At 39.6% G+C, this 27255-nt stretch overlaps 1 protein-coding gene across 2 annotated transcripts in view; it reads right to left on the bottom strand.

The window, feature by feature from the left end:
• Positions 1–27255, bottom strand: part of LOC128253197 (neurotrimin-like) — a 192453-nt gene that overhangs the window by 147259 nt on the left and 17939 nt on the right. For both annotated transcript variants that reach the window (XM_052981423.1, XM_052981421.1), the window contains exon 2: positions 18002–18340. In XM_052981423.1, the coding sequence (XP_052837383.1) occupies positions 18002–18140 (139 nt within the window). In that variant the 5' untranslated portion in view covers positions 18141–18340. The remainder of the gene's footprint in view (positions 1–18001; positions 18341–27255) is intronic.

Below are 27255 nucleotides of genomic sequence, written 5' to 3'. Positions count from 1 at the left end.
AGCAAGCCTATCCAATAGAGGACCAATAGAGGAGCTACTTGAGTCCCAAGGACTACAGACCGTTAAGCTTCACATCGTTTATTCTAAAAACACTAGAAAAACTGCTGGACCCACAGATCAGGAACGATGTGGGGAACCTCATGTCAACCAACCAGCACACGTGCATCAAATGGAAATCGGTGGAGACGGCACTACACTCGCTAGTAGCTTCTACCGAGAAGGCACTCTACAACAAGGAATATGTCCTAGGAGTGTTTGTAGACATATCCGGCACATTTACGAACGTAAGCACAGACGCGATAATAGACCGCTTAGAAGCGTCCAACACGCACTCCGCCATCAACCTCTGGATAAGAAACCCTCCAAGTGGACACGGGTGCAATCAGAATGGGGCACCGCCTCCATGATGATGGGGGCACACAAAGCCACACCACTAAGAGGTGTCCTCTCACCCCTACTATAAAATATGGTGGTTGATGACCTTATCAAGAGATTCGAGGCGCCAAACTGCCTCTAATGGCATCGACTTGCGGATTCGCTAATAAGGTGAAGGTGTTGCTGACCAACAAAAGGCAACGCTTAGTCGAGAGCAAGGATGCACCGGTAAGCAAGCGGCAACGCGGCCTTAAGGAGGCAGTCCTCCCGCGAAAACTAGCGAAGAAGCTTACGCAGAAGGCGAAGGTTAGTGAGGTGTCCAATCGACATTTGATCGTGGCCCTCTTTAGAAGACGGCGCATGGCGGCTGGTCGAATCCCACTTTGCGCGGATGGAGGATGATCCCACCGCTCTCATACCCACATTCGATGGTGCAGGGTGGCTGAACGGGGTAAAAATCGTCAAGTGCAACGACGATCCGGCCTTGAAGTGGCTGACGCAAACGGTCTGCTAGGTGAAAGCTTTGTGGGAGGGGGGCCAAGTTGGAGGTAGTCGACAGGGAGCTAATCCCGTCCAAACCAAAGACGAAAGTGCTCTTCCCCATCAAGATTCAAGGAGACTTCAAGGGTAGAGCCCGGATATTCCAACGGCAAATTGGAAAATACTGCACATCGCGAGCCCACGACCCAACGAGGATGGCCAGAGTGTAGTTCTCCAAATAAAAATAAAACAGAGGACCTTTCTTACCCCAGGTAAGAGAAGATGGCGTAAGCCATTGTAAGCGTCTACCTGTGCCTTAAAAAGCGCCCCGGGTTGGCCCAGGGCCTTAAGCTGGTAGACTCGGATGAGGAGGAGGACGGTGACCTGACAGCGATAGTCAACCCGTCGAGTGGAGGTGAGCCAGGTAACCATGACGCTGAGGGTGCTGCAGCTCAACATACATAAAAAATAAGATCGCGTAGTCGGAGCTCCTCATTGCCCTGGAGCAGGGAATAATGTCCTCAAATTACAACCCACTGCACATACCACCGGTAAGCAAAGACAGGATCGCCATCCTAGTGCGAAAGGGTAACCACGCTAGTCTTATGTCTCGTTACAGCTCTGATGACCTTACTGTCGGGATGCTAGAGAGCGAGGAGAAGCGCCTTCTGGTAGCTTCCTGCTATGAAGCGCACGACAGACCAGCACCACCTGAGGAACTTAGAAGCTTGGTAAAGGCCAGCCCATAAGCGCAGCAACTTCTCATGGGTACAGATGCCAACGAACACCATAACGTGTGGGGGAGCCCTGACATCAACGAAAGAGGTGAGTCACTCTTAGAATTTGTACTATTAACAAACCTAGAGATAGCAAAAATTGCACAACTATGTGGGCCCTACCTCGTCAAACGTAATAGACCTTACACTCGTAGCGGACTGAAATACTCTGGTATCTGGATGTAAAGTCTTCGAGAGACCATCCTTCTCAGACCTGAGTATATTCGGTTTGACTGTGACTTCAAACAACAGCCAAAACTAACAATCTACAGGAACCCCCAGGAAAACCAAAACCTGCAAAACCTCAAGAAGGAAGGACTGCAGACTACTAGTGGGAATTCTCACGGGTCGCTGTCTAACCGCGACGCACGCACTCAAACTAAGCAGCACCAACAATGGCAGTTGCAGGAAATGCGAAGACGTTGGGGTCTCTCAAGGGCAAGGAGAAGATACCTGGGCTCCCCGGTATTGGCATCGCTAGAAGAAGCCTCCAGGAGGACACGATTCTCAACAACTTCGATACACCCCGTAACATACGCAACCATCCGGAGAGCTAAGGGCCATATTGGCCTATACGAAAATCATCATAACTTCAATGTTTTAAAACATATACGCGTATAAATCGAAATTTATATGTTTTAAGGAATGGTAATTTTTACAATAGCTGCAGGAGTATATAAACTTCGGCAAGCCGAAGTTTGCTTTTGTTATTAAGAAGACACTAGATGTACTTGACGTAATAGCATTTTTATACCCGTTACTCGTAGAGTAAAATGGTATATTGTATTCGTTGAAAAGTGTTAATTAAGGAATGCTTATTTTTGCAGTAGCTGCAAAGGCATATAAACATCGGCTTGCCGAAGTTTGCTTCTTTTCTTGTTTAGGAATTTTTCGCATCAGATTTTTTTAAATCGTTATTAAGAATTGATGTTGAATGCTAGTTTGGACGGATATGATTTAAATGTTTGGCAAAGTTAACTGTGGCATATACAGCATAAAAATTCGCTATTTTTGTCATTAAGGTGACCATTGCTTTACCTGACGTAATAGCATTTTTATACCCGTTACTCGTAGAGTAAAATGGTATATTGTACTCGTTGAAAAGTATGTAACAGGTAGAAGGAATCGTTTCCGACCTTATAAAGTATATATTTTAATCAGGGTAAGTATCCTATTTATCCGATTTTTTATTCATGTTGTACAGATAGGTTTTTTTATATAGATGCTAGAACATCGGTGGCTATTCGTCGTCGACCCAATTATTGCAAACTTAATTCCCCCGTTTTCGTCGTAGTCACCACCACTTTGGGGTATTGGTATTCGGCATAGTACTGCCGTAGGGCTTATATAAAATATATATAAAACACTAATGAGTATATTTTTGTACTTCTCTCAGCACTTAGCTCCCCTACACTGCGTGCGTTCGGCATATTACTCGTAAGTTTTTTTTTTTTATTAAACAAATACATAACATTAATAAAAATATATATATATCTCTTCGACACAAAAAAAAAAGCAATGGTAACCAATGAAATCGAAGAGCTTAAACGCAAAAGAGATATGTTCATGAAAAGTATAAATCGAACATATCGCTATACCACTGGTTGAGCTAGGGTTTCGTTTAGAAATCCTAGATACCCTTTATGAAAATGCTTGACTTATTCAAAATCAAATATCACTATGGACGACAGTACATGTAGTGACGATGCGCACCAGAGCGTGCGCCTAGTATACTACTATTATATAGCCGCAGAATTAAAACTCTGCTGTGATAGTCCGATCGTTGCAAGTAATACACCAATCGAAAGGTATCACTAAATGAATAAGAATTGCATATCAAGACATTAGGAAAATTTATTGGTTGAGGCGAAAGGGCCGTGAAAGTGACATACTAAAAGTTTTTTTAAGTGGAGTTCCTGAGCTTGGGTTGGTAAAATATTAAACTTTTTTAACACAGTTTAAATTTTATTCAAAATACTCGTCGAATGAAACCAAATTTGCTTGCATCAGATGCAAGTTATTAGTTAAACGTATTTTTTGTTGGTATATTTAAAAAATACAAAAAATATTAATTATTGTTTTAAATTTAAAACAAATCTTAATTTAAGAAATCTTTTTTGAAATCATATACTTGGCAAAAAAATTAGCAAGATCTAAGAATATATCTTAAAAATTATTCAAATTTTAATGTTTTATAGGGCCAGATAACATTCTCGTTAATTTTTATATTCTTACAAATGGTATTTTAATTTCAGTCAAAAGGACACATTCCCGACTCTAACAGCATCATTAGGAGCGTCGATCTAGCCATGTCCGATTCTTTGTCCTTTGTCGTTTCTACGCAAACTAGGCCATCAGTTTTAGAACTATTAGAATAGCCGGATCGAACGACTATTGTTGCTGGTTCGTTAGAATTCAAAATTGTTGCCAAGCCTCATATCCAGCTTATTAGCCCACTATCGATATTTCTTAAGCAACGAATCACGAGATCGCGTCGCCCATCACAAAAAAGCAGTATATGTGAGATTGGCGGGTCGACAACACAATTTAATACATTTTTTGTATTCCATATGAAAATTACTATGAAAAAGTCCATCGCCAAATTAAAACTTTATCTGGAAAGCAAAGAAGTTGTAATATTATTCAGTGTTATTGTTGTCTATTTGCCACATGGTGTGGCAACATCTCTTTTAAATTTGTAATAGCTGGTCGTCAAAGTGCGCAGAAATTTCTGGAAAATATTTTGAAAAGTTGTGAAATTCATAATTGTATACATGTCGGAGATTAATTTGAAATGCAATGAAGAAATATTATTTGTAAGTCTCTGAGTGTATTGAATAAACGAAGTTAAAAAGAAATAAGGAAGAGAGAATCTTTTGAATGAGAGCGCGGTGGGGAGGGAGAGCGAAATCCCTACTGAGCGTGGCGCAATGAGAGGTAGAGAATAATGAGCGAGAGGAAGGCAGTTCAAGAAAGCCTGCGAAACAGAACAGACACTCGTGCAGAAAAATTCATTGCGACTCGCTGCGCTGAAGAAAATATAATTCCATAATGGCAGACGAACCAGACCCCTTATCTCCTACATCAGAAGTGGGATCACCACCCCTACAAGACAATTCGGAGAACAGCTGGCGCACGCTTCTGGAATCGCAAAATAGAGTGATTACGAAACTTTTGAAAGCAGCACAATCCACGCCGGCGCCTAGCACGCGCCCTGTCTCGGCAGTGTTACCAACTTTCAACCCCGAAACTGCTGACGCCGACGCAGCAGCATGATTTTATGTGAACATCCGCAAGAAGGTGCATCTTTGGTAATGACGCTCAGCAAGTCGTTGCTCGGTAGTGCATCGCAGTGGCTATCACAAATATGCTTCGCCGGAATGAGCTGGGCGCAATTCAAGGAATTGTTCATGGAGCGCTATGAAGGCAAAGAGACGCCGGCGGCATTATTGCTAAATATGCTAAAGGGACGCCCAAGCCCCAACGAATGCCTATCAGTGTACTCCAGCCGAATGGTTACATCTTTATTAACCAAGTGGAAAGCGATGACACACGAAGAAATTGCTATATCGTTGGTTCTGGCACATTCGTCGCAAATTGATTTCAGACTGCAGCGCTTAGTGTTTACAACAAACATAAATACAAGAGCGGAGTTACAACAACAACTCAAAGCGCATTCGTTCGTCAGAAATTCTGAATTCTCTGGAATTGACATGCGCCCCGAGAAGAAGAGGTTTAAAATGCAAACGCCGATTAGATGCCATAGTTGGGGAAAGCTGGGGCACAAAGCAATAGAGTGTCGCAGGAGGAAAGCAGAAGAGAGGAACGAGACAAGAGCAGGCCATGGCAACGGCAGATCAACGATGATGAGAGAGAGAGATCAACTGTGACATGTTTTAAATGCGGCAACGTTGGACATGTGCGCGATTCTTCAGCCTAACGGAACTGCAATACAATTCGGTGAGCGGTTTCCATTTTTCTTTGATTCGGGTTCCGAATGCTGGTTGGTAAAAGAAACAACAGGCGAGAAGCTAGGCGGCAAAAGATGTCATAATTTGGTAGTTTTAAGAGGCATTGGCGACAATATTGTCAATAGCACCATGCAAATTCTGTCTACCGTACAAATTTCAGAATTTAATTTTGAATTGTTGTTCCACGTAGTAGGTAATAAGTGTCTCAAATATGATATGATAATTGGACAAGACATTTTTCAACTTGGCTTTGGAGTAATGTTAGAAAGTAATAATTTTGATATTTATAGAACTCAAACGGTATTATCGGTAATTGACGATAACACATTAAATAAGATTGACTATAAAAATAATGTTAATACAGATTTAATTGATAGTGATAAGTCAAAGCTAAACGACATATTAACCAAATATTCCATGTTCTTCATAGATGGTATCCCAAGTAGGCGTGTAACTACGGGTTCATTGGAAATCAGTTTGCTGGATAGAAACAAAACGGTTCAAAGGCGGTTCGCCTTAGCGAAAACGAGAAGCAGATAGTTAGGGACAAAATTCAGCAAATGTTAGAAGCAAATGTAATACGACCTAGCAGTTCTCCGTTCGCTAGCCCAATGTTACTAGTCAAAAAGAAAGACGGGAGTGACAGGCTATGCATCGATTATCGTGAACTAAACGCAAACACTGTGTCAGATAGATACCCCTTACCATTAATCGCAGACCAGATTGATCGCCTGCGAGGTGGAAAATATTATTCTAGCTTAGACATGGCCAGTGGCTTTTACCAGGTGCCTATTCACCCCGATTCCGTTGAAAGAACTGCATTCGTGACTGCGGAGGGTCAATACGAATTTCTAGCAATGCCGTTTGGACTGAAGAACGCCTCATCGGTCTTTCAGCGCGCCATAGTTCGAGCCTTGGGGGATTTAGTCAATACTTATGCAGTAGTCTATATCGATGATGTGCTAATTGTTTCAAATTCCACAGATGAAGCATTCGAAAGATTAGAAGCAGTGTTGAGTGTGTTATCAAAGTCGGGGTTTTCTTTCAATGTGAAGAAATGTCAATTTCTGCACACAGAGATAGAAAACTTAGGTTTTCTAACTAACTCAACTACCTAAACCAGCTTCAGTCACACAGATTAGACAGTTTATAGGATTATCATCCTATTTCAGGCAATTCGTACCTCGATTTTCAGAAGTAATGAAGCCGCTATATCAATTAACTTCAAAGTCAAATGCATTCGAGTGGAAAGAGCAGCATGAGGAAATTCGTCAAAAAATCATTAAGGTGCTAACTAGTGACCCTGTGTTGATTATATTTGATCCTCAGTTTCCAGTCGAATTGCACACGGATGCAAGCTCTAATGGGTATGGCGCAATGTTAATACACAAGGTGGATGGGAAGCGTAGGGTAGTCGAATACTACAGTAAATGCACCACGTTGGCAGAATCCAAATACCACTCATACGAGCTCGAAACATTGGCGGTGTATAATGCTATCAAACACTTCCGGCATTACCTAAGCGGTAGAAAATTCACCGTTTACACAGATTGTAATTCCATCAGAGCGAGTCGTGAAAAAGCAGTATTAACCCCGGGTGCATCGATGGTGGTCATTCATGCAGCCCTTCGAATTTCAGGTAGAGTACAGAAAGGGGAGCCAAATGGTTCATGTTGATTGCTTATCAAGAAATCCCGTCGAAGTTGTTGCGCAGGCAAATGCAAGCAAAGTTATGGAAGTACGAGTTGACTTGGCAACTATCACTCACAACTGGCTTGTATCTGAACAGCAGTGTGATCAAAATATATCCAGAATTATGACCGAATTGAATAGTGACGAAATGCAGAAAGAGCTAGCAAACACCTACGAAATTAGAAAAAGTTTGTTGCATCACAATATTCAAAGAAATGGCAAGACTCGATGTTGCCCATTGTTCCGAGGGCGTTCAGATGGTCTGTTATTAATTACATTCACGAAGCTATAATGCATTTAGGCTGGCAAAAAACTCTAGATAAGGTCTACGAGCAGTACTGGTTTGAGAACATGTCGAAATATGTTAGAAAGTTTGTTGAAAATTGCGTGACGTGTAAATTGTCGAAATCAGCGTCAGGTAAAACACAATTAGAATTGCACCCCATACCCAAAGTCGAGATACCATGGCATACTTTACATATCGACATAAGTGGTAAATTAAGTGGAAAAAAGGACGAGAAGGAATATATCATTGTTCAAATCGACGCATTCACAAAGTTTGTCTACTTGTACCATACATGGAATTTAGATACTGCAAGTTGCATACAGTCTGTGAAGTCCGCGATATCGATATTTGGTGTTCCCAGCAGGATTATAGCTGATCAGGGAAGATGCTTCACAAGTAGCGAGTTTCGTAAGTTTTGTTCCACGAATAAAATAGATTTACATGTGATAGCGACAGGTGCAAGCAGAGCAAATGGGCAGGTAGAGCGGGTGATGAGTGTTCTCAAAGGCATGTTAACGGCGGTGGAGACTAGCGAGCGTTCGTGGCAGGAGGCGTTAGGCGAAATTCAATTAGCAATAAATTGCACCACAAACCGAGTGACTAAACATAGTGCTTTGGAATTGTTGATAGGGAAAGAGGCAAGGCCAATGGGAATGTTGACCATCAATGAAGACATGCGAATAGATCTCGAGAAAGCTAGAGAAAATGCTAGAAACAACATTGATAAGAATGTAATGTACGAAAAAGAAAGAGTTAATAAAAAGCATGCCCGAGTTGTAAATCATAAGGTTGGCGATCATGTTTTATTAAAAAGTGAAGAGCGACACCAAACTAAATTAGATCCAAAATTTAAAGGACAATTTGTTATTGTAGAATTGCTTGATGGTGATCGATATTTGTTGAAGTCATTAACTACAAAGCGGATGTATAAGTATCCACATGATAGTGTACGCAGTCTACCTGATGAGCGGGAGGCTATTGAGTTGATTGAAGAGTTTGACGATGGCGAGAGAGACAAACCAATAAGACCTAAGAGAGGCACAAGTAGAATCACATACAAAGACTAAGTTTAAGTTTTGGTTATGGTCAGACTGTGGTATGAGAAAATTGGTATCCAAATGGTTGAGTTTATGCAGAAGAGAGCGGTGTACTCTAATTGTAATGTGAATAGCCTGCTGAACTAACATTTGATGATCTGAGAATTGGTAGCCAGACGATTGAGCTTGAGCGTAAGAGAGCTTGTACTCTTGATGTCATGTAAGAGGTTATCCTGCTAAGCTAATGTCTGATGGAATGTAAAGTTAATATCCAAATTGTTGAGTTTGTGCGGAAGAGAGCTTGTACTCTAAGAGAAATTGTGAAATGTTATCCCGCCAAACTAACATTTGAAGACATGAGAAATGTAAAAAAATTTGTGTTGAAATTTGAGTAAAGTATCATAAGAAAAGAAGAATCTTAAGTGAAACTAAGTAACACGAGGTCGTGTTAAGGTCAGGAAGGCCGTGTCGGAGATTAATTTGAAATGCAATGAAGAAATATTATTTGTAAGTCTCTGAGTGTATTGAATAAACGAAGTTAAAAAGAAATAAGGAAGAGAGAAGCTTTTGAATGAGAGCGCGGTGGGGAAGGAGAGCGAAATCCCTACTGAGCGTGGCGCAATGAGAGGTAGAGAATAATGAGCGAGAGGAAGGCAGTTCAAGAAAGCCTGCGAAACAGAACAGACGCTCGTGCAGAAAAATTCATTGCGACTCGCTGCGCTGAAGAAAATATAATTCCATAATGGCAGACGAACCAGACCCCCTATCTCCTACATACACATGAATCTGCGCAGTAAGAAAAAGTTGGGATTCGAATTGAGCGAAACGGCTGGAACATCTACTCCGACGCCAAAGAGTCAACCAGAATCAGAAGCAGAAATGGATTCCGACAACAATCATGGATTTAAAAGAGAAGGTCCCCGAAAATGATATCTTTCGGAATATGATGGACATGATGAAAAGCATAAAAGATGCTCAATCAGAATTAACTGCTCGAGTTAATAGCCTGAATGATGGTCAGGCAAACCAAGTCATACTTATTGAATCCCGTTTGGTGAACATGTGTAAAAGTGAAATCAGATCTGCTGTAGAAATGTTGGAAGAAACTACAAAGCGTACATTGGTACTCCCACATCCTGGCTCGCATGGAGGCGCAGCTAATCTTGGCGCTACTGGAGGCGCACACAATCTTGGCGCTATTGGAGGCGCAGGTAATCCTGGCTCGCATGGAGGCGCAGCTGATCTTAGCGTTATTGGAGGCGCAGCACAGCTTGGCGCTTTTGGAGGCGCAGCTGATCTTGGCGCTCATGGAGTCGTAGGCAATCCTGGCTCGCATGGCGGCGCAGCTAATCTTGGCGCTACTGGAGGCGCATACGTTCCTGGCTCGCATGGAGGCGCAGCTAATCTTGGCGCTACTGAAAACGCAGCAAATCTTGGAGTCGCAGGTAATCCTGGCTCGCATGGAGGCGCAGCTGATCTTGGCGCTCATTGAGTCGCAGGCAATCCTGGCTCACATGTAGGCGCAGCTAATCATAACGGTTCTGGAAAAGCATTCAGTCGCGGGCCTTCTGGAGGATGTCATGGCTTCAACGTTGCTGGAGAAACCTTTCAACGTCAAAATAGAAATGTTGGTATGTACAGGCTTGATAATGTTGGTGGTGTTGATGGGCATGGTTTAGGTAACAATAATAGCAATGTAGTTCAATATCAGCACTTCCGAAGTATACATCCAAGAAAACTTATAGATTTACCAGAATTCAATGGCAGTCCAGAAAACCTTTTGAGGTTGTAAAAGAGTTTAATAGGAGTGGCTAGAGAAGATGTTAAGGGTCTATTGATTAATCCGGCTAATGTTGTATACATTATGGAAAGACTTCAGTTTACTTATGGAAGGCCAGAAATTTTAATAAATAGTCAAATGAACATGGTTAACCAAATTGCCCCGGTTACAGAAAATAACTTAGAAAAGTGGGTCGAATTCTCTTCTAAGGTAGACAAATTGGTTATATTTTTGAAATCAGCAAATGCAACTCAGCATTTACAGAATTCTTCTTCTGATAAAGAGCTTAGTAGGTAAGCGAGTTCAATGGATTGAATATTTATCGCCAATTCAGCCGTATCCTAATTTAGACCATTTCAGCAATTGGCTGAGCACTATGGCTAGAAGCATTGCAAGGGCAACCATTGCAGCCCCAGTTAATATTAAACAGACGAAGAATGACAAAGGCATAAAATGAATAATGCATCTTAAGGAAACAAGAAGGAATGTTATCAATGTCAGGGCTAACATTATATGTATAACTGTGATAAATATTTAAAAGCTGATATAGCCGAAAAATGGAAAACTATAAAAACTCTTCGCCTCTGTTTTGGTTGTCTTCGACGCGGACACACTCTGCAAGCTTGTAAGTACAAACGAGAGTCTAAGAAAAATGGATGCAAGAAAAGTCACCATACTTCTTTACATTCAGACGATTCTCAAAAGAAAGATAACATTGAACCAAAAAAAGCTACGATTAACACGATCAAGCCAGCTTCTCGACAATAATTGTTTAGGGTATTGACAGTTGAGATTATGGGGCCAAACAATAAGATCATACAGACTTACGCTTTCTTAGACGAAGGTTCGTCTGCTTCATTAATAAACGAGAAATTAGCAGATCGTCTGGGTGTACTTGAACCAAAGAGAAAATTGACTTTGAACTGGATAGAAAACCATGCTAAAGAATTCTTGTCCATGGAATGCAATCTTCGCATAAGATCACCTGGAGCTGATAAGAAATGGCTGCGTATCTATGGAAACACAGTTCCCACTTTGGATCTATCTTTGCAATCGGTAGATCTCGAGAAGCTCACGAAAAAAAATGCTCTGCTAAGAAATCTTTCAATAAACGTAAATACAGATGCAGATCCTTTGATTTTTTAGTTTTAGCAAACATTAAAAGTGTATACCTAGATACAAATCTAGTTGCAGCTAAAACACCGTTAGGATGGCTTATTTATGGTTCCACCGATGACCCAGACAAAGGATCATCGCGATTATCTGTTGTCCTACACGCCCGTTCCAAAGAAGACAACCCTGAACAGGAAATACATGACATGATATCAGATTACTTCACTACAGAAAATGTTGGAGTAAAGATTCCAATTAAGCCTTTAGAATCTGCAAGTATATCTAGAGCCAGGGATATTTTAAAGAACACATCTAAAACTCTAGATGGATGCTATGAAACTGGTCTTCTTTGGAAAGAAGATGTGATTAAATTCCCGGATGGCTACAAAATGACTTTTCAGAGGCTACAGGCGTAGAAAACAAAATGCACGGACTCAGAAAAGTGGAGGAATATGATAAAGCCATTATGGATTTCATACATAAAGGATACGCGGTAAAAATGTCTGATCGTGAAGCCGCTCTTGTTGGACCACTCACTTCGGTGTCGTAAACATAAACAAGCCCGAAAAGATGAGATTAGTATTTGAAGCGGCAGCTACGATCAACGGTATTTCTCTAAATACCATGCTTTTGAAGGGACCTGTCGAAAACCCACCATTGACGACGATTCTTTTTAAATTCAGGCAAGGCCAAGTCGCAGTATGTGCTGACATCAAGAGAGAAGATCAAGATTCGTTGAGGTTTCTTTGGAGACATGGTAATCGAAATGCTCAGGTCGACACATACAAGATGACTGTCCTTATATTTGGAGCAGCATGCTCGCCCTGTTGTGCTCAATACATAAAGAACATTAGCGCACAAAATGCCGAAAGTTACAGGGAAGAGGTTATCGATGCCATTTAAACAAAGCATTATGTGGACGACTTCGTAGCCAGTTTCAAATCTGAAGAAGAAGCATTTCAGATTCCATAATTTGGGAAAGTTTGAGCTCAGAGGCTTTGTTTCCAATTCCAAACGTATACAACAATCGCTTAATGTCTCGAGGACCACTGATTTGGTGAAACCAACGGTTCGAATTAACAGCGAATCAACGGATAAGATTTTAGGAATGTGTTGGGATAGTCAGTCTGATAAGTTTGTATTCGATCTCAAGCCTAACCGTGTCGACAAGGAAATCGTGAGTGGAATGAAGTGCCCTACTAAACGTCTAGTTATGTCCGTTTATGATCCCTTTGGAATGTTACCAGACCTAATGATACACGGCAAAGTCTTGATCCAAGATGTTTGGAGATCTGGGATACACTTGAATGACATGTTACCGGAAAATCTATTTTGCAAATTTAAGCTTTGGGTACTTCAGTTAGAGCAAGCAAAAGAGCTTAAACTAAATAGATGCTATCTGCCAGAATTTTTGTCAGTCAAAGATAATATCGCATTGCACATTTTCGTGGATGCGAGCGAACAGGCCTTTGCAGCTGTAGCATATTGGTGCGTATCTTGTGGTGAAGTCGTTAAACTAGCCTTTATTGCCGGAAAGACCAAAGAAGAGGGAATTAATTTCGTTGGAGCAGATAATGAGCTTAAGGACCTTTTTGACTGGGATTACATTAAATTGGAAATGTCAAATAAAGCAATCGATAGGCAGTTCAATTGCCCTTCAAACCCCAGTTCAGGTGGATGCTGGGAACGCTTGGTAAGGTCTACTAAACGAGTTTTAAGCGTAACGCTCAAGGAGAAAGCGCCTCACTTCGAAACCCTAAGGAGTTTGCTTATTGAGGCTGAAAATATAATAAATAGCCGTCCTTTAACTCATCTACCCATTAACATAGATGATCCAGAGCCTTTGACGCCCAATCATTTTTTGCTCGGGACAGCCAATTCAACTCAAACTCTAGGAGATGTGAACAGCTTCTGTCATCGTAAGCAATACCGAATTGCGCAACAACTAAAGGATTACTTTTGGAGTCTATGGATTAAAGAATATCTGCCTACCTTGACTAGACGAACCAAATGGCACGAGATCGCGTCGCCCATCACAAACAAGCAGTATATGTGAGATTGGCGGCACGACAACACAATTAATAAATTTTTCTATATGAAAATTGCTTATTGTCCATCGATAAATTAAAACTTTGTCTGGAGAGCAAAGAAGTTGTAATTCTATTTAGTGTTGTTGTTCTCTATTTGCCACATGGTGTGGCAACAACTATATTATGCAGCTCCCATTGGAACAACCGGGAAAACATATGAATAAATTATAGTTTTGCTGTTTTTAAATTGATTCAAATATACTTCGATACAAAGTAATGGTTTATTGTTTCAGAAATTGGGTTCTAATTTGATTGAAATCAGACACAAATCGAAGTGAAAAGCTCGAGGTCATAGTGGGTTATAAATCTTTATAACAGCTTTTTTTTATCATATTTTGTAATTGCGGAAAATGTACTCAATTTAAACACATTTGCAACATGTGACAAGTGTTGGGCGTGTAATTCCCCTTTTGACATTGTTGTCGGTTTTAGTGACCTTTTATTTTTGTATACATAAGCGAAAAGCTCGAGGTCATAGCACAACTTTTTTGATAACATTGATCACACTCGTTAGGGAGTGATCTGGGGACTCAGATAGTACTAGCGCTAGTTTCGTCTGCACGTCACCGCAGACTCATAATCTGGGTACAGCGACTGAACAGATCAGAAGCTTTGTAATTTTGCCTTTGCCGTACACACTGCTTAGGTGCAGTTTTTGTCGTTAAAGCTTCTATAGTGCGTAAAAGTTACGCTGAAAGTCACGCAAAATGTCACGCTGAAATAAAAAGTGCCTGTGTAGGCAATATACCTGAATGAAGCGGTCCGAATGGAAAAATTTAAAAAGTGTATTTATTTAGTCAAATGCTTATTCATTTTCCGTCACAAAATTTGATATAAAATATTTTTTATGTTGAAGGTGCGATCGTCACAACTTTTTTATCTCGTTAAGACGTGTTTTTGTTTGCCAAACAAAATACTGTCGAGGAATCCGCTTCGCCAGCAAATCGCCCGCCTCAATGCTGCCTGCCTAGCATCGCTCTTTCAACATTTAGCATTAAACTCTCCGAATTTATGAATTTTATAAGCTTTTTTGAAACTTTCGTTGACAAAACTGACACTTAAACACGATATTAAAAAATGAAATCATTAATTTCGTATTTAGCTGGAGACACTTAAGAAACATTTAGGGTATTTCAAGTCACTGCGGAAAATTACCCCAAAGCCCTTGCTAGCTTGACGCGGGTGTACGATAATACTTGTCTTACTGACAACATATCAACACTCATTAAATTGCATCGACACAGTCACAGCTCTTTATGACTCCTTACTAATGCTATTATAAAACATCTAGTAATGAGTAAGGTCGATGCAGGTACTAAAAAATGGGAAGAACAGTTTGATTATACTTTGCTTCCACTTAACTGGCGATACCTGGCGGAAGAGGCTTTCAAGCCCAAAAATGTTCAGCAGGCCATATCTAACCCTAAGAAGAATGCAAATAGGAGTTTTTCGTTTGTCGCTACCAGAACGACCATGTACAGGGCGTGTATTGCAACTCTGAATATCAGATTGGAAACTGCGCTTTTTTCGCAGCCCTAACAGATCAGCAAAGATTCTATTTCGCTAAAAGAGCACCTTTATGCAATAACTGCCTACGAATAATGCAAGGTTAACAGATGCAGAGTGTGCAATTCCTTTCACCACACGATGCTTGACATATATTTCTCAAAAAAAAAATCTCTCGTTGCCACCTCCTTCTCAGCCCACACTCTTGAAGACTCCATCCACTTCGAATGTTTTGCATGCAACCGCATCGGATAAAGTTATTCCTGTGGCGAGTTTGTATTGCCTCGAGCGTTGCTCGACTCAGGTTCAGAGACTCAAAATTACACGCACTTAGCTTCTTGTGTTGGCTATGCAGTTCGACAGATGGCGCCACCTAGACTGCGTTTATTTTATGGGGGAAAATTTTGTTTGAAATATGTTTGCTAAGTAGCGATTACCTAATAGTCGGGGAGCTAGACGATAGTATTTTTCTTTTTAATTTCTTGTTTAGGATTAGTAAGAGCAAGACCTACATAAAAACGACTGCAACACAAGCAGACAAAATATTTGACGCAAAGTAATTTAATGGTCGTTATAATGTATTGTGAATAAATTAAAATAATTAATAATAATAATAATAACAAAAAACTCATAACAATCTTAATTTCTGAAATTATTCCTTCGATTGTTAAAACTCAAACTCGGATTTGATTCTCACCGATGGGGAAATATAAGTAAAAGTTTCTAAGAATAAACTTGTGTGGATTAATGTATTTATACCCATGATGTACACCCTGTCATGGGTATTTTATTAATTACACAGATATTAGACTTTTCTAAGCATAGTTTCCCAGTACAGCTATAGTCCTTTTGGTCTGGTATTTGCGCTATTTTTATATCTTTAAAAATGGTCAACTGATTTTAGTACACTTTTTGCCAATTACAATGGTTCTTCTACATGGTCTTTTTTGATTTGCTTCCCTAACTTAAGCAGAAGCGAATATGTTTGCATTTAGTAGTAGTCTTTGAGACCTTAAGAGGGTTTAAAACTTTGTAATAATCGTTAATAATAATTATACATTTAAAATGTTTTCTAAAAATCTGTTTAAAATTTTTATAGAGGTTTTAAAACCCCTCCATGTTTACGTCCATGTTTACTTAAGTAAAAAGCAAAACCAATTAATGTTCAAAAAATTTTGTATAATACTTAAAGCAGTGACAGGTTTGCGCACAGTTTGTCAAGTGTGATTGGGTTTGAAAAAAATATTTAAAAATCTGAAACAGCTCAGAGAAACATGACCAATTTCTCAATTGATAAAAACACAACGTAATTCTATGTAAAAAAAAAATGATGGCAAAAACGTTGTTTAAACGCTGTTCACAAGTTGAGATTTTTTAATTTCACTGTGATTTTGAAAATTAAAATGCTTACATATTCGCTTCTGCTTAAGTTATTAAAGCAAATAACAAACACCATGTAGAAGAACCATAAAACTTTTTGTTCGCAAAAAGTGTACTAAAATTGGTTGATCAATCTTAAAGATATTATCTTAAGAATAGAAAGAAGAAAAGCTTTTCTTAAACTAAAAATAGCGCAAATACCATGGCTTATGGACCCTAGCTGGACAGGGAAACTACGCTAATAAAAGGCTAATTTACCATAGTCAAGTGCCATTAAGCCTGCATATCTAAAAAAAAAATTTTGTCGGGCTGTGTTATTTATTGATGCTCAATTTTGTTTTTAAACTGTAAGCCAATTTATTACGGCCATAAAATTGTTTGTATTTATGGACTTGAGCACCTTTAAAGTTTTTGTTCGGCTGTGCTAGTTCATTCAACATTTTACGCATTATCCTTCTTATCGAATTAAATATTCTTGAAGACATAAAAATTATGATTTATTTACGTGTATGTTTAAAAGCATTAAAGCTATGATGCTTTGCAGCTCAAATATTTGAGTTCCTCGTTTGCCGATTTTAATAAAATTAAAAGCGTAATTCTGAACTGTCAAATTATTAATTAATCAAAAAGAATTTCTAAAAAAATTACAAAATAAAAAATATTAATTTTAAAAAAATTTTTTTTTTAAATATTTATTTTGTTCCTATGGGAGCTTTATGTTATAGTCGTCCGATTTTGATAAAATGTAAACCGTCATACTGAAATCTTTAACCATTACTATATGTCGAAGAACTAAAAAAAAATTAAAAAACAGCAAAGTTAATGAAAAAAAAAATTATAACTAAGCTGTTTTTTAATTTTTTTCTTAGTTCTTCGACATATAGTATTGGGTAATTATTTCAGAATTACGGTTTAAATTTCATTAAAATCGGACGACTATATCACATAGCTCCTATAGAAATAATAAAAATATATAAAATACCTATAATAAATAATTGAGCTGCAAATCATCATAGCTTCAATGTTTTTCAACATATACGCAAGTAAATCATAATTTTAATGTTTTCAAAAGTATTTAATTCTTGCAATAGCTGCAAGGGTATATGAACTTCGGCCTGCCGAAGTTTGCTTTCTTTCTTGTTTTTATTTATTTTCCCGATTGTTCCAATATGAGCTATATGCTATATTCGTCCGATCTGGCTCGTTCCGACTTATATACTACCTGCAATAGAAAGACAACATTTCGAAAGTTTTATGCAGATAGCTTTAAAACTGAGGGACTAGTTTGCGTAGAAACGGACGGACGGAAAGACGGACATGGCTAGATCGACTCTCCTAGTAATGCTGATCAAGAATATATATACTTTATAGGGTCGGAAAGGTTTCCTTCACTGCGTTGCAAACTTCTGACTGAAATTATAATATCCTCTGTAAGGGTATAAAAACAAATGCTTTCTACACAGGGTAAGATTCTCCCGTCTTGAATTAATTAATTATTTATTTAGCAATACTTACCGTCATTAAGGGTTTTACCTCCAGCGTTGACAGCATTCCCATCACTTTTTGTGTCGGTGCTTAATGCCACAGTTGTGGCGAATAGTCCTCCAAGACATACATACAGAACAGTAGAAATTGCTTCGAAACGGCTTAACATTTTGATGAAAGATGGATGTCACTTCGCTTAACAGTTAAACCTTTTCTTTCAGCAAGAAAATGATGTAAATGAGTAGTCCCTCAAAAATATTTTTAATCATTCCTGAATCCATTTCATTTTGTTTTTTGTTATGAAAACTGTTTCACTATTTTGTGTTTACAATTTTTGTTTAACGTGGTTGGTTTTTATGTTATCAACTTCTGAAATAAAAAAAAATTATGTATGTGATACCATTATTAATAAAAAACATTAAATTAAAGACATCAAAATTGAATGTAGCTTTTTTAAAGGGAGCACTCTATTTACTTTTTTCGAAAATATTCTTGAAAACTTTAAAATTATGATTTACTTGCGCATATGTTTAAAAACATTGAAGCTATGTTGATTTGCAGCTCAATTATTCGATAGTTTCTATGGCAGCTATATTATATCCTTTTTTGATTTTAATAAAATTTAAAGCGTATAAAAAAACAAAATAATAATGATTCCGAAGAACTATGCAGATGGTTTTAAAACTGAAAGATTAGTTTGCGGCGAAACGGACAGACGGACGGAGAGACGGCTAGACGGACATGAATTTCGCCTCAGCTATTGATGCTGATACAGAACACATATACTTTACAGTGTCGAAAATGTCTCCTTCACTGCGTTGCAATCCTCTGAATGAAATTATAATACCCTCTTCAAGGGTATTAAAAGATGGGACTTTTTCTACCCGTTACTCGGAGAGTGAAAAGGTATTTTGTACTCGTTAAAAAGTAGGTAAGCAGGTAAAAGGAAGTTTCGATCCAATAGGGTATATAGTTCACACGATTGCCCAGCAACCGGAATGCTGCTAGGCTGAGCAAACAAGCTGGCTAAAACAAGGTCAGCACATTCACCGGTTAGTACTAGATAAGCGTCTGAAATGGAGACTGAACAAGCGTCTGAAATGGAGACTGAACAACCAAGAGAGAAGACCAGCGGGACGAAATGGGGTATGTCCCCAAATATCGTCAACTGGATATATGCAGCAATAGTAAAGCCTATTTTACTCAACGTAGTATCTATCTGGTGGTCTGCGTTGAATACGCAGAAAACCACAGCAAACCTAAACAAGGTTCAACGGATGGCATCCATATGCATACGTGGTGACCCTCGCAGTATCCCAAACGACGCGCTAAACGCTATTTTAACCCTTCCTAGTCTGGACTTAGCCGGCATGGAACGGGCTAAAATATTGGCGGTTCGGTTGAGAGACACTGGACAATGGAAATCCCAAACATATGGCCATGCCTGAAATCTCGAGCAAAACAAATCAATCCCAAACAAAACGGATCTATGTAAACCAATACAATTTGACAACACCCCTTTTGAAACCGTGCTCCCAAGCAGAAAAGACTGGGAGCACGGTCAGCCGGGGCCCACAAAAGCAGTTAGCATCTACACTGACGGCTCAAAACTAAATAACCACGTCGGCCGAGGTATATACTAACACCAACTGTCAAAGAAAATGGATTAACATCTACATGGATTAACAAAACGCTGCCGCATTTCTCGCCAAAAAGAAAAGAACTTCGAAATTACTAAAACTCAATCGTACCGAGTGTGGTATGGTTAGTGGGTTCAGTCTGCCAGCAGACTGGGCGCACCCCAAAATGATTTTTGCAGAAGCTGCAGGGACGAAGAGGAAAAGGAAATGGTGGAACACCTGTTCTGTTGCTGCCCGGCCCTCTGCAGATCAAGATTAACTCATTTAGGAAATCATTTCATGATAAATCTCTCAGAGCTTGCTAACACAAGCCTAGCAAGAATAATAAAATTCATAAAACAACCGGATGGGAGCTATGCTAAATGGGTCAAGGGGGAAAAAGATTCAAGCGGTATCACAACGGACCTAACTAGGACTAAGTGTGCCAGACTATGCTTCACAGTGTTTGGCAATGTGAAGGCATAGAGCCTGTTCCTGTTCCTCCGGTTTTGTTCACTTGCGAACACAAGGCAACTTCTTTTTTTGCGTAAATGCGTCCATCGTAGCCACATGTATTTTTGAGGCGAATATTAAAGAGTTTTGCACCTATTGCGGATTTACAATATGTACAGTATGTGTGTATCAGTGCAACCCGTTCTCCTCATCTTGCATTAACTTTCGGCATCTTAACCCAAGCACACAACCCAGCAAAATAGTGACCACACACTTTTAAGTTGTTCATATAATCGAATCACTGAGTTGTAAACCATTATTAACCGTAATTTGTGCAATAAATTACAAAAAGGTATACAAAAAGGCAGAAAATTAAAAAAAAATAGCTCGTATGTAATTAAATTGCTACAACATTTCAATTTACTAGATTCGTCGCTAATAGCATTGAAAAATGAATGTTTTAATTTGGTTGAAAGTTTCCAACAGTGGCCACTAACTTTCTAAAGTGGCAGCACTGGCTATATCCCTATCCATTGGCGGATCTCAAGTTCTGTGTTCCTTTCAAAAGTAGGAAAGTGCACCCATATTAGACCATATTAGGACTACAGACCGACAGGACAGATGTTGGGAGACTGATGTCAACCAACTAGCAGGCATACTCAAACGGAAATCGGGGGAGACGGCACTGCTAGTAGTCGACATTGAGAAGAGACTCTACAACAAAGAGTATGCCCTAGGAGTATTTGTAGACATCTATGGCGCGTTCAACAACGCAAGCACATGCGCGATAATGGATCACCACGCACCCAGCTATTTACCCTGGATAAGAAACCTTCTATGTTGTAGACGGGTACAATCAGAGTGGGGCACCACCTCCATGGTGAAGGAAGTGCATAGATGCACACCACAAGTTGGATTCATCTAGACGACTTAGTTAAGAGATTTGAGAGGATACGAATTGGAAGTTGAACCTCAGCTCCATAATGGAATCAACTCTTAGGCTTATACGTGAACGTGCAGGGAACCTAGGGCTCAGTTTCAACATGGTCAAGACGGACCTCATTCTCTGTACCTTTTTACCAAGAATAGAAGTATGAAAAAGGCTACCGAAACGCTATACGCATCCATGAAGATGCTTAGCACCACGAAAGGTCTGTCACCTGCTCCTATGCAATGGATCTACATCTCTGTTGTGCATCCGACATTGCTGTATGTAGTCCTATTGTAGTGATAGGTTACGGAGAAAAAGACATACAATAAGCATATGAAGAGAACTCAGCGGCAGCGGGGCGCTGAGGTCAGCCCCAACAAAAGCGCTCAAAACTATACTCGGAATCGACCACCTAGACATACAGGCTAAACTGATCGCAGGCAAGGCAGTTCAACGCCTTATTGATATTCGCCATCAAGAAAGCAGCGGAGGTCGCGCAGAACAAAGAACTCCCCACGACGTGGTCAAGCAGCGATAATATACTTGCAGTCATCCATGATCTGCTCCAAAAATGTACTAGCGAGCAGGGAAGCGATAGATATCCTTAGCATGACTAAAATAGTGCAGATCTACTGGGTTCCCAGTCACCAGGGCGTCGATGGAAACGAGACCGCGCACTTACTAGCAAAGAAAGGCGTCAGACTGGCGAATGACGGAATAGAGGACGTGTCAATCTCCCTATGAACGCACCAAAGTGCTTTAGACAAACGGGCGCTAACCAAAAGCAAGGGGAGGAGCACCAGCACCTGCAAAACCCAAGCATCATGTGCAAGGAGCGCAGCGAGAATCTCAGCCACTAAGTACTGTAAGTACCACGGAATTTGATGATGCTGGGGTAAGCGAAGGACAGGAACATCTTACTTGTAACAGCCCAACCTTCTCAAGGGCCATCGCTTGAAGATGCTTCAGAAGGACGCCGGGAGAGCTGGACGCACACAGAAATAACCGCTAAGGCCCCCTCTTGAGGATAACATAACCTATCAACAGAAACTTACAAACGTACTCGAAAAACCCTCGATGGGTATAACCAGTAACTCACCGACGTACGCAAGAAACACAACAATAACAAAAGTACATCAACCCATAACGAAAAACTCCAACCAGCAGCAACGAGATATTTTATTTTAATATTATACTTTAAGACAAGAACATGGAAGTGCAATATTCATTGAAAAGTATTTCCCAACTTTTTCTTTGCAGCCAATTAAAAAAACCTGAAAAACTTTTTGAAAAGTGATTTCAGAATATATCTATAACTTTTTTTAAAAGAAAAATCCTGCAAAAATATTGAAATTTTGATAGCCACGGAAGTTCTCAAGAACTAAAGAGTTATTATTTCTGAAAATGCACCATTTCGTGTAAAGTCAATCAATGATCATTATACAAAATGTGCATGATGCACCTTTTTATACGACATTAATAAAGACTTTTCTATTAAACCTGAACCGCACTTGCCTAATTCTTTTATCGTATCCACTCCGTTTAAGCTTCTAAAAGCTAAATCGCAATCCTTACTTACAACTGATTATGGGTCGAGGCTCGTATTTTAAGGAAAGGCGTACCGTTTTATTTTTAATAGAAAGAGAAACTAAAAATTTTTTAGTGAGATTACGGTGAGAAAAATGAGTGCTCACAGTTTATATGCGATAGCAAAACTCGATGGCGGAATTACGCGGTATGGTCTGTGCAAATGAAGAGCATCTTGGTCCACAACGAAAAATGGCCTGTCGTGAGCGAAAAGTAATAAACCAGATGAAGAGAGCCCGGACGCGGGCTATATTTGAGACACTGGACGAAAACTGGCTTGCATCTCGCTCGGTGTGAAGGCGTCGAAGATTAACATAATAAAAAACTGCAGCTTAGCAAAAGACGCTTGGGAAAAGCTTACAGCGATTTACCAACCCCGCGGACCTGCAAGAAAAATCCAACTGCTAAAAAAATTGCTCAAATTGAATCTTAGTGAAGCTACTAGTTTGCAAAAATACATAAGTGAGTTCTCGGACATTACTGACATGCTAAAAGAAATTGGGAAGGATGTATGTGAAGACATTTTGATAATTTTCCTACTATCCGGACTCAGCAAATCGTTTGAAAATTTTTATAACAAAACGGAGTGACATAGCGTGCAAATCGCACTCTTGTTCAGATGGCCAGGAGTATGATCGTGCATTCCGGCGTAGATGAATCACTCTGGGGGGAGGCTGTGCAAACGGCAGCATATCTACGGAATAGGTCCGAGACAAGGACGTTGGACAGCAAAACGCCCATGGAGGTGTGAACAGGCAACAAACAGTCTAAGGATCTTTTGCTCGAAGGTAATCGCATTGACAAAACCAAGAAGAACAAATTCTGTGCGAAAGGAGAAGAGTGTATCATGGTAGGCTACTCACTAATGGAAAGCAGAGATGTCGTTTTCTTTAACGAAATTTCTGAAGTTTCAAAATCCAGATCAGAAAAGTTATCGTACTTAAGTAACTGTGGACCCCTACGAAGGAGATGGTTGCCAAGAGGATGTTCCAAACGACGTTGAGAGGAAGACCGGTGACTTGGAGGTCACTGGGGACTACCAAGCCACTAGTGGTGGTGACGCAGAGAAAAACAATGCCGTGGAGAGGAGAGGTTGAGAACGTCCGAAGAAGATTAGAACCGGAGATCCAGGCCAGCCACGTAAACAGTATAATGTGAATATGCTTAGGTCAGAGGATGTGCCAATACCTACGACAATCAAGGAACCGTCAAATTCTTCGAAGAGTTCAAAGCGGACAGCGGCGATTCAGAAGGAGCTAGGTGCCCTGTAATCGAACTCTACGTGTGAGCTTACAGTTTTGCCTGGACAAGGACGGCTATTTGCAGCGATCAAGACCAGACTAGTTGCGAAAGGATGCGCGAAACAATTTGGAATCGATTACTTTGAACCGTTTTCTCCAGTATACAGATACTATTCTGTCAGGATGATCTTGGCGCTTGCAGAAGAGCATAAGTTGTTCCTGCATCTAACGGAGGAAGTTTACATGAAGCAACCGGAGGGCAAGTAAAGTTTAAAGGCTAAAAAGTCGCTTTATGGATTGAAGCAAAGCCGCAGAGCATGGAACACAAAACTGGTTGCAGCGCTAAGATGTCTAGGCTTTACTTCATGTGTCAGCGAGACTTGAGTTTACTTACGCAATGGCGGTGGTAATATAAATATGTTTAGTGTTTATGTTGACGATCTTTCATTTGTTTGCTCATCGCAAGATGAACGAATTTGATGTGGTAGGTGGTGGCAAGCTTAGACATTTCTTGGCCATCGAAATTGAGCGCAAGGACGAGACTGGAATGATAGCAATCGGATATCGGCAGTTTATCGAGCGTCTTCTTCTAACATGGGGAATGTCGAATTGTAAGCTGGTATCCACCCCTTGAAGGCTGGACGTCAGGTCCGCTGCGAAGATACGAGCTGCAAGTCTGTTAACGAGCAACGCTATCAATCGCTCATTGGTTCATTAAAGTACATGTCCATCACAACAAGGCCGGACATTCTACACTCAGTAGCAAAATTGGCACAAAGGAGGAGCATGAGGTGGCAGCGAAACGCGTGCTGAGGAACTTGAAGGGCACGGATTACAAAAGGACTGGCATACTGTTATATGGGTTCGTCGGCGCAGACTGGGCAAGCAGAGTCCGGTGGCGTTAAGCAGTACCGAGGCAGAGTACATTGACTTGTCAACAGCAGCACGATATGGGATTCAACGATGAGGAGGCGTTTTATTTATAACCAAAACGCGCATGGTCTTACAAATAATTCAATTTTCGCATAAACGGAGTAAACAAATTGACATTTAGTATCATTATGTAAGAGATTTTTTTCACGAGAAGAAAATTGATGTTCAGTACATATGTACAAATGATATGGTATCGATGTAGTATTAACTAAAAACCTCCTAAAGATCAAACATAGAAAATGTGATAAAAAAAAAGGAATAGCTATTGATTAAATGAAATAATTGTTGAGGGGTATTTAAATATATTACTATTCTCCATTTTCTTTTTCCCACTTCGACTGTACCTCTTATACCATTCGGTCGCATACGCGCATAAAAAAGACATTGCCATTTAACCTTAACCGCACTTGCCTTATACTTTTACCGCGTCCTCTCCGTTGAAGCTTCTTATAGCTAAAACGCAAACCTTTCTTACAAAAAATCTGAAAAATAGCAACATTTTTGAGGTCATCCAATTTTTAAAACGTTCAGAAGTGAACGTTACAAAGGCCAAGAATATAGAAGTACCCCAGAAAATTAAAAAAACTTTTTAGTTAATATTAGAAAACCGAACGCTTGTTTTTGCAAATTCGAACGAAGCCCCTTTTAATTTAAAATTGTATCCATATCCGATTGTTTAAATTTAGAAACTAAAGACATTTTAAATGACGGTATAATACGGTAAAAGATGAAAAACGGACTGACGAACAAAAAAAAACCAAGAAAAACGTTTTGCAATAGACTTAAAAAAACTAAATTTAAAAACATTTTACATTAAATATTTTCTCACTTGCATGGACAAATTCCCAAGATTTTCGGTTGTCCAACCAATTGGTTCCAGAACATAAATATATGTGAAAACCGAAATCTAACAGCTTATGAATTCCTATCGGCGAACAAAAACAATTTATTGGAATAACACGCCACATATTAAGTCCGAGACAATCAAATCACAATTAATAAGCCCACTTGTTAACGCACCACTTCTTCATAGTATTATAAATTAGCATGGGAGGGTGTTACATAAATACAATTTTTTTTCTTCTTCAGCTCTCTCACTATAAACAAATATCTGACTGCCTAAATCTAACTACATACCAATTATGAAACTAGATGTGACTACTTGGAAAAACTTTAAATACTTAAAAACTTATCTAACCTAACCAAGTAATTTGCTTCAACATTGGCTGACGATGGATTTAATTAAGCCGATATATCTCTAGCTGTACCAACTAATGCCCGATGAAGGCTTTGGTTGCTCTCCCTCGTGTCCACCTGTCGGTCCATCTCCTGCACCAGTCACAGCATTGGCTCCTAAATAGTCTATTTTTGTGTCGAGATTATTGACGACAGCAACTGAGAATGATGTGGGGCAACATATTATCAAAAGACTCTCCCTACCTGACCCTAAAGTTTTCGTCATCACCAAATTTTACTTTAAAACAACGGAGAGTAGCGGCAGAGTGGCGGCAGAGGAGTTCATAAGGTCTTCATATAGGGTCGGAAACACTTCCTTCGACCTGTTACATACTGTTAAACGAATACAATAAACGCTTTTATAGCATAGGAGACTATTATTATAAAACCGCAGAATTAAAAATCTGCTGTGAAGGTCCGATCGTGACGAGTAATACACCAATCGAAAGGTATCGCCAAATTAGTAAGAATTGCATACCAAGGCTTTAGGAAAATTGATTTGTTGAGGAGAAAGGGCGGTGAAAGTGACATACTAAAAATTTTTAAATTGCATACCAAGGCTTTAGGAGAATTGATTGGTTGAGGAGAAAGGGCGGTAAAAGTGAAATACTAACATTTTTTTCCCCATTCGTCACGCTGAAATAAAAAATGCTTGTGTAGGAAAAATACCTGGATGAAGCGGTCCGAATTTATTTAGTCGAATGCTTATTCAATTTTGGTTTGAAGTTTGTTGGCTGAGACTAAAGCGTTCTCTTTTTTTATTCTGAATAACTTACGATGAAGAACGCTACAAGCTTTTTAATAGAATTAAAGTTTTTTGCAAGGAAAACTTTTCTATTTTTATATAAATTAAGCACAATTAACTTGATTTGGATATAAATTTACAACTACTTGCAATGACTGTATTAGCTGTTCTGAGAGAAAACTGTGTTTTGCCATCGAGATCGTGACATTAAAATGGCAGGAGAAAAAAAAGTGTATCTTTAGTCGACGACTGCTCTGTCTTTTTTTCTATTATTGGCTTAAAGATCCTAAATGAAGATTGCAATTATAAAACGAATATACAACAAATTTTCGCAACAACAAAGCCAGCACTTAAAGGTGCCATGCTGCAGTCTAATTAAATTCTTATAACTCAAAATCTTAATTATCTTAATCTTAAATTAAGTTCTCGAAGTTTGCTTTTGCCTTTGCTAGTTGCCCTGCGTGGCTCTTTTTCAATTGCTGTAATTGATACTACTTTTTTAATTCAGTTCTCCAATCGCCGCTTGGCCCTTTGTCCAC

The sequence above is a fragment of the Drosophila gunungcola genome (genome assembly GCF_025200985.1).
Source record: "Drosophila gunungcola strain Sukarami chromosome 2L unlocalized genomic scaffold, Dgunungcola_SK_2 000007F, whole genome shotgun sequence".
NCBI lineage: Eukaryota > Metazoa > Arthropoda > Insecta > Diptera > Drosophilidae > Drosophila > Drosophila gunungcola.
The sequence above is the reverse complement of the archived record's forward strand: the minus strand, read 5'-3'. Positions and strand labels throughout refer to the sequence as shown.